Consider the following 8897-nt stretch of genomic DNA (forward strand, 5'->3'; position numbering starts at 1 on the left):
CACTTTAAACAACTTTTTCTCAAAGTAATTGTCAGAAAGTAAAAGCACCTTTGTTGTTTATAAACAATGCAGTTCTAATACATAACACAGAGTCTTGCTTATTCTTACTCGATGCCATGCTTTTGCACACACAACATGGGTAATACTAAATATATAAATGTGCATTTGTGAAAACAGCCATTCAAGAGTAACTGTGGGGAGCCAGCCCTGATGGCCCAGTGGTTAAAGTTCAGCATGCTCTGCTTTGGTGGCCCAGGTTCAGAACCACACCACTTGTCTGTCAGTAGCCATGCTGTGGCAGTTGCTCACATAAAAGAACTAGGACTTACAACTGGAATATAGAAGTGTGTACTGGGGCTTTGGGGAGGGGAAAAAAAAAGAGACAGGAATATTGGCAACAGATGTTAGCTCAGAGAAAATCTTTCCCAGCAAAAAAAAAAAAAAAAAAAAAGTAACTCTAGGATTCTATTTAAATAAAATTCTAGAAAATGCAAACAACAGTATCTACCTGGGGAGGGCAAGTTGGGTAAGGCTGGGAGAGAGAATACAAAGGGGCCAATGTAAACCATAGAGGCAATGGATATGTTGTGCATACATACATGAAAATATATTTTACACTTTTAACAAATGAAGTTTAACGTATGTTAATACAATAAAGCTGTAAAGAAATAAAGATTGCATATAAAATCTGGATCTCCTCTTTTTCTAGAAATATTGTAACATCTGGCAAAGCTGTACTGACTCCATCAGCACCTTCCCCCATGTCTTAGGTGAGTCAACTCTGATTCCTTCTCAAAACAGAAGGAAAAGCTGAAAACTGCTTCCACATGGGGATATTACGCTAAGTGAAATAAGCCAGTCACAAAAAGAAAAATACTGTATGATTCCACATATATGAAGTATCCAGAGTAGTCACATTCACAGAGACAGAGTGTAAAACATGGTTGTCAGGAGTTGTAGGGAGGGGGTAGGAGGAGCTCTTATTTAATGGGTATAGAGTTTCAATTCTGCAAGATAAAAAGAATTCTACAGATTAGTTGCACAAATATGTGTATTTTTTAACACTACTATTCTGTACAATTAAAATGGTAGAGGGTAAACTTTCTTACATGTATTTTACCACAATTAAAAATGCAAAATAGAAAACTGTATTACAGTAGCTCCCAGGTATAAATTAGAGCAGACATTTGTCTGAAGTCTTTACCCCTTTGCAATACTCTTCCTGATGTGAACTTTTTGGTGCTGAATGATGTGGAAGTTTTGGCTGAACATATGCCCATATTTGCTGCACTCATAAGGTCTTTCTCCATTGTGAAATCTCTGATGTGTAATGGGGCTGGAGTTGCACCTAAAGACTTTTCCACATTCACTGCACTCAGGCCTTCCTCCAGTGTGGACGCCTGAGGTCTAAGGAGTGGGGAGCTGTGCCAAAACTATTTCCCACATTCACTGTACTCCTAAGTTCCTACTCCAATATGAACTCATAAGGCACTTCTCCAGTGAAATGAGTTTAGAGTGGTACCTAAAGGATTTACCATATTCTCTGCACTCATAAGATCTTTAGCAGTGTGAATTCTTTGCGTAACGAAGTTGGAGTTGTATCTAAAGAATTCCCCCCATTCACAATGCCATGAGCCTGTCTTCATTGTGAATTTTCTGGTGATGAACAAGGTGGGACTTTCTAATGAAGGCCTTCTGACACTTGCTACATTCATAAGGCCTTTCTCCAGTGTGGATTTTCTGATGCTCAACAAGTATATGTCTGTGGCTAAAGGCTTTCCCACATTCGCTGCACTCATAAGGCCTCTCTCCAGTGTGATTTCTCCAATGTTTAATGAGATTGGAGTTGTACCGAAAGAATTTCCCACATTCACTGCATTCATAAGGCCTTTCTCCAGTGTGAACTCTCTGATGTCTAATGAGTCTGCAGTGGTACCTAAAGGCTTTCCCACATTCGCTGCATTCATAAGACCTTTCTCCAGTGTGATTTCTCCAATGTTTAATGAGCTTGGACTTGTATATAAAGAATTCCCCGCATAAGCTGCACTTATAAGGCCTTTCTACAGTGTGAACTCTTTGATGTCTAATGAGTGTAGAGGTGTACCTGAAGAACTTCCCACATTCACTACACTCATAAGGCCTTTCTCCAGTGTGAACTCTCTGATGTTTAATGAGTGTGGAATTGTACCTAAATAATTTCCCACATTCATGGCACTCATAAGGCCTTTCTCCAGTGTGAACTCTCTGATGTCTAATGAATGTGGAGCTGTACCTAAAAAATTTCCCACATTCTCTGCACTCATAAGGCCTTTCTCCAGTGTGAACTCTCTCATGTCTTATCAGTCTGTAGTTGTACCTAAAGAATTTTCCACATTCTCTGCACTCATAAGACCTGTCTCCATTGTGAATTCTCTGATGTTTCATGAAGTTGGCATTGTACTTAAAGAATTCTCCACATTTGCTGCACTCGTAAGGGCTTAATCTAGTGTGAACTCTCTGGTGACTCATGAGTGTGGAGCTGTATCTAAAGAATTTCCCACATTCACTGCACTTAAAAGGTCTTTCTCCAGTGTGGATTTTCTGGTGTCGAACAAGATGGGACTTTCTAAGGAAGGCCATCCCACATTTGTTGCATTCATAAGGCCTTAATCCAATGTGGATTTTCTCATGGTTAACAAGTATTTGTTTTTGGCTGAAAGTTTTCCCACATTGAGTGCACTTATAATCATTTTGTCCACTTTCAAAGGTCTCCCTGCACTCAGTGTCCCTGTGTGGCTTCCCCCAACTGTGAGGGTTCAGGTGTAGAAGAAAGCCTGTGTCAGCTTCGAAGTTCTTCTCACCTTCACTGCATGTCAAGGTCCTCTCTGTCATGTGAACATTGCTCTTCATCACAAATGAAGCCCTCCCCTCATCCCTTCTGGAAAGTTTGTCTCCAGACTGCTCCTTTTGGTGCTGGTAAAGATTTGCCCCACAAACGTATAGCCCTTGATCAGGGTACATTTCATTGTGCTCAGCCAGGTGCAAAATGTCTTTCCAGAGTGGGCGACACATCTCACAGGGCCGGGCCTTCTGGAAGGATGGACCTGGCTTTGGAGTGCTGACCTGTGACACTCCCACGGAAACACCTTGCTCTGAAGGTGCCTCCTCATCCTGGGCTCCATGCCAACTACCTGTAAGCAGATAAATGCTGGTGAAGTGCACGTTGACTTTGGTTGGAGGAGGCAGCCCCATCAGAAATGTTTGTCAGACACACCCATGAATATGTCCATGGGATTGCTGAGAGGCAATGGGAACTAGAGGCAGTGAGAGGAAGGCCTGCTGTGCAGAGCTGGGCCTGGGAAGCTCCCATAATGGGATAGATCTAATGATAGGTAAGGACTCAAAGAAGAGGTACTGTCTTACTCCATTTGGGATGCTGTAACAAAATACCACAGACTAGGAGGCTTATAAACAACAGAAATTTATTTCTCACAGTTCTGGAGGCTGGAATTCTGAGATCACGGTGCCAGCACAGTTGGGTGAGGGCCTCTTTCAGGTTACAGATTTCTCATTTTGTCCTCACATATTGGAAGGCCTAGGGAGCTCTGTGGAGTCTCTTTTATAAGGGCACTAATCTCACTCACGAGGGTCCTGCCCTCATGACTAATCACCCCCCAAAAGGCCTCATCTCCTAATACCATCATCTTGGGGCAACACAAACACTCAGACCACTGGAGGTACTATGCAGGGAGGAGAGGCAAGGTCTCCAAGTCACTCCTCTGCAAATAGCTTTCAACAGGGTCACAGCTGCTAGTAACTGGTGAGCACTGTGTAGAAGGTTCCTAGAAATAACTGACTACACCAGAAATGCTGCAGTTCAAGGACTATTTAAGGATATGTGCAGACCTAATGACACAAAGTATAGGTCAAATGTTGGAGAGCCCTGAAAAGGGAGCAATGAAACGAAATGGGTGAGAGGTGAAGTCCACATAGGTGTGGTTGGAGTGTGGCAGAAAAAGGTTTAGAACTCAGAGTAGAAATGAAAGTGGGGAAGAAAAGGTAGAAATGAGGTGTGGCCACTGGTCCTGGCATCAAACAACGGTGGACAAAGGGCAGGTTCCCAGCTCCATCGCACTAGGGCCATGTACTTTTGAGTGTCTCCTGCCACTGATGTTGTAATGTCCACCCTATCAAGCACCCAGTGTCCTCCTCTCCATTGCTCAAGGTGAGCAATGATGTGGCACCTGACAAAGGCCAGCACAGGACATCTGACATTCTAAAATTACAAGAACTTCACAGGAGAGACTGTAGAAGAGTGGGTACAGTGCAGAAAGCCCAGCTCCGGCACCAAAAAACCACATGCCAGGAAACCAGGAAAAGAAGTAATATTCATGGTCTCATTGTAGGAAGGACAAATCTGCACCTGGAAAAAGGGAAGAACAGAGCCCAACCCAGGACACTAGGGTGGGTGCAAGGGCCTTACCTACGGAGGACAAAAGTGCAAAGTTCTCCATCATCACAGCATGGTACAAGAGTCTCTGGGCTTCATCAAGGAGGCCCCACTCATCCTGGGAGAAATATATGGCCACGTCCTCAAAGATCACAGGGCCCTGCCAAAATTGGAACAGTTTGGTTCATGAGCAGCTTCTTGTTTTAATTGTGTCTTTGTGGATTCTGTATTTATCTATTTGCCATCCATTAATTACAAGGCTAAACTAACGGCCAAATTTGCTTACATCCCCCTTGCAACCCAGAACCCATGTTCTGAACCAACTCCTTAACTAACCCTTACATACCAAGTCAATACTTCTCCTACCCTAAATCAGCCCAGGGCCATGTACCAGACAACTAGGGACAACCCCATTACCCCAGGTACACTAGAATTATATAAACTAGCCATCCCTAAGCTTTTCATCCTGCCCTTACTGCATTTCCCTTGAAAGTCCCATAACAGCTCTGCCTTAAGGTTTCCCTTCGCTCATGCTTATGCCTCCTCAGCAAACATGGTGCTTCCCCATGTCGCCCCACGTTACATGGTGTGCCCCCCCTTTTCAGGAAATATAAGTAATAAAAACCTTCTTTCAACATCATTGGCTTCTCCATGTCATCACTCACTCACCTCTATAAACTCAAATCCTATGGAGACAATCATCGATATACTTCTCTCTCCAGGATCTTCAGTCTTTCCCTCACACATCCACCCCTGCTCATCCTCCCTGACTTCCCAATGTGAAAGACTTACCACGTCCTGGTGGCACCAGCACCTGTTCTCCCCTCATTATCATTGATTACTGCGGCCAGCACACAGCATAAAACACACGGGGGTGGGGGCAGAGAAGCAATATCTAGGCTGTGGGACTGCCATGCAGGGCTCCCCTTCTCTCCTGCCAGCCAATTTCTCTGGAGTCCCCTAGATCTTGACTCTCAGGCAACCAAACTTGGACTCATCCTTGTCCCTTAACTGCCCAGTGCCAGGGCCTGGGGCCAACCATTTGCCCTCCTTCTCACATGCACATCACTTGTTGGACTGTACTTTTCTCCTGACTTTGAGCCCTCCATAGTGAGAGCCCTACAGACAACCCCAGCCCACACGGTAAGCATTTCCTTCACCTCCTAAGAGGCCATTCTGCCCATGGAATCCAAGCAGAGGATGGCAAATGCACCCAGCACCCAATTCAGCCCCAGTCCTGTCCCTGAACGCCAAAGTCCCCTAGTGCCAGGGCCAGCTTCAGGCCCTGCTTTGAAAGTCTCCCCACCAGGCCCTGTTTCTTGCTTCATCCTCAGCCACTCTCCCTGTGTGAGGACCTCACATACTCTTAACCCTCTCCCACTTCTGCCTGGCACAAGGTGTCTCATAAGCAGTCAGAACCTTCCTCTCTCCTCATCTGCAGCCCAGTTACACTGACCTCCCCACCCCTACTCCTACCCTACCCTATGTCTAGCTCCCAGCTGATCCCATTTTCCCCCTCAACATCCATCTCATGTCCACTGTGGCCTTAGAAGACTTCTCGCTGCTATACTCCACCATCACAAACACGTACAGAAACTCTGCTTCCTCATGTGTCTCTGTGATGCCCACCATCACCATCCAGATGTCCAATCAAGAGACCCAGTACTCTGGTTCTTCATTCCCATTCCTTGTCCTCTAATGGCATCATCACCATAAGCTACAGAATGCTGCCTCCTAAATCTGATCCACAGCTTCAGCCTAGTCCACACACAGGCCACCGTGTTGTAGCTGCCTCCAACCTAAATCCACCCCCTGAACTCCAGACCTCTGTGTAAAAGTGCCCCTTGGCATCTCTGGATCATTTGTGACATGGACAAAAACGGACTCTTCACATTCCTTCTGAAAATTCCTCATAATGCTGACTTTCCCCACTTTAGTGGATCAAGCATCCATCCTTCCTAAAAAGGGCAAAAACCTGGGGTCATGCTTGATTCTTCCTTTTATCCCACCACATCTCCCTCACTCTCCACATCATAAAATATGGGCAACTCTAGTTCAAAACATATCCAGAAACCAACCACTCCTCTACCTCCACAGCCGCCACTCTTGTGTACCTACCACCTACGTTAACCTGGACTGTTACAGGAAATGCCTCCCAGCTCTCCCTGCCTTCACTCACATCCCTAGTCTACCACACTGCAGCCAGAGGGAGCCTGTTAAAATCTGGGCTGTGGCACCTTCCCCTTCTGCTTCAAATCTTCCCTACCTCCTACCACCTCAGATTAGAGGCCCAGAACTTCAGGCTGATACCTATGCACTCCTACCCACTCCCTGCTCCCACCAGATGTAACAGAGACCTGCAGTTCCTAGAACATTCCAGCTGAGTTTCACCTGCAACCATTTGAACATTCTGAATCCCGTGACCAGGATTCTCTCCCACCTCTTACCCCATCAGTTATCAGAAATGGGAACCACTCCGTATAACCTGGGACTAAATATAGGATCCTGGGCCCGGTGAAGGCACATGGTATGGTCTTCAGACTCAAGAGAGGAAGGAGAGAAGTCCCAGGACACTACCATTTCCTGAGGGTATACATATCGGGGTGCTAAAACCAATGGGTGATAACAGGGTGGGTGACAGGTAGGACATACTCCACTCACCTGTGAAGGGTCCAAAAGCATTTCTGCCTCTGCCATGGGACCCTGTAGGAAGAGGGAGGCCATGAGATAAGGGTAACCATAGTGAGATGCTACAAGCTAAGCCAGGCCACCATCCCTGCCTTGTCCTGGAGCAAAGTGATCTCAGTCTGATGGTCTAAGTTCAGTTCCTCAGAAAAGACTGCAGCCTCTTACCAGCTGCATGGCCCTGAAGAAGGACTGAGCCTCCCTGAGCCGCAAGGAAAAGAAAATGCTTATGAGAATAGGAATGCTTTCAACCTTGTAGGGCTTACATTGGTATCAAATATAAAGAATACACACTATGTATCAGCTACTACTGTCCAAAGGATCAATAGTTTTGAATATACTTTCAGTGCAAATGAAGTGTTATGGTTCTGAAATCCAGGGTCTTTATTTTTACCACTTATTAAGATTTCAGAGTATATCCTATATAAAACTCTGCATTGTGAGCAAATACTTACATGTAAATCAACGTCAAACCAATTACGAAGTTTTGCATAAACTTAACTTATTGAATAGGTTCATTTCTTTTTTTTTTCTTTCTAAAGATTGGCACCTGAGCTAACAACTGTTGCCAATCTTTTTTTTTTTTTTTCCTGCTTTATCTCCCCAAATCTCCCTGGTACATAGTTGTATATCTTAGTTGCAGGTCCTTCTAGTTGTGGCATGTGGGATGCTGCCTCAACGTGGCCTGACGAGTGGTGCCATGTCCGCGCCCGCGATCCGAATCAGTGAAACCCTGGGCTGCCGCAGTGGAGCACGCGAACTTAACCACTCAGCCACAGGGCCGGCTCCATGAACAGGTTCATTTCTAATTGCCTACCTGTGTGTACAGAGAGATACTGCTTAATGAGTGTTTACATCAATACATTTTTCATACATTTTCACAATGAGTTGTAGGGAGGGGCTGAGCAGGCAAGTCAGCTACTAGTCCATTCAGCAACCAGGTCGGCCTGCTAAATAATTCTGAAAAGGGAGCTTGTTGGTAGCACTTGCCTGAAGCAGTGGATCATCCCTCTTGCCCTGAGAAGTAAAAGTAAGGCGGGAGTGTCCTGGTTTAGGACACAGTGGCTCCACCAGCCAGGCTGACCTTTCCTTTGTTCCACAGGGAGTGATCCTGAGGGTCCGCTGAGCCAAAAAGTGGAGAATCTACACCAGCACACACTACAGGCTCCACTGGGGGAAGCTCCTTACCCCATCAAGGTCTCCCTTTCTACAGACACAGGCCAGAATTCCTCCCATGTCAGGTCTGCTCTTTTCTAGAGGGAGCATGAGGGATGCTAACACGCACTCCGTATGACCTGCTCTCCAACTTTCAGCCCTCCTCTCCCTCACCGCAGAGCTCACCAGAAATAACAATCTCATTCTGATTCCCAGGCCATGCTCTGGTCCCGTCCACTGTCCACTCCTTTGACATCTCCAAACGTGCCCCTTTGTCAGCTTCCAGACATTTACGTTCACCTACACATATGATATCTCCCTTCTTTCGGAACATCTCTATCTTGATACATCTCAGATCAACATGTCCAAAGTCCAGCTCATAAACCTCCCCGTGAAACCTGCTGCTTGCGCTGACTTCCCCATCTTTACACTTTCGGAAATTCAGGCAAAGAAACCTGGAGACGATCCCTCAATCCCTACTTTTGCTCACAGGATACGTGAAGCATCAGGACAACCTGTAGGCTCCACTGTTGAGATCTAACCAAAATCTCATCACGTCTCCCCTCGACCGCAACCACCCTGGTCCAAGCCGATCATAATTCTCCGAGGTCTGTTGCGGGGACCTCAC

At 45.8% G+C, this 8897-nt stretch overlaps 1 protein-coding gene across 1 annotated transcript; it reads right to left on the reverse strand.

Annotated features, from left to right (window-relative positions):
- Positions 1 to 1430: 1430 nt before the first annotated feature.
- Positions 1431 to 7688, reverse strand: LOC124249892 (zinc finger protein 548-like). The gene is given in 4 exon segments (XM_046681413.1): positions 1431 to 1624; positions 1627 to 3170; positions 4463 to 4589; positions 7091 to 7688. Coding segments are annotated over 4 exon segments (1809 nt in total). The 5' UTR covers positions 7154 to 7688; the 3' UTR covers positions 1431 to 1549.
- Between the last annotated feature and the right edge of the window lie 1209 nt (positions 7689 to 8897).

Source organism: Equus quagga, chromosome 13 (genome assembly GCF_021613505.1).
Source record: "Equus quagga isolate Etosha38 chromosome 13, UCLA_HA_Equagga_1.0, whole genome shotgun sequence".
NCBI lineage: Eukaryota > Metazoa > Chordata > Mammalia > Perissodactyla > Equidae > Equus > Equus quagga.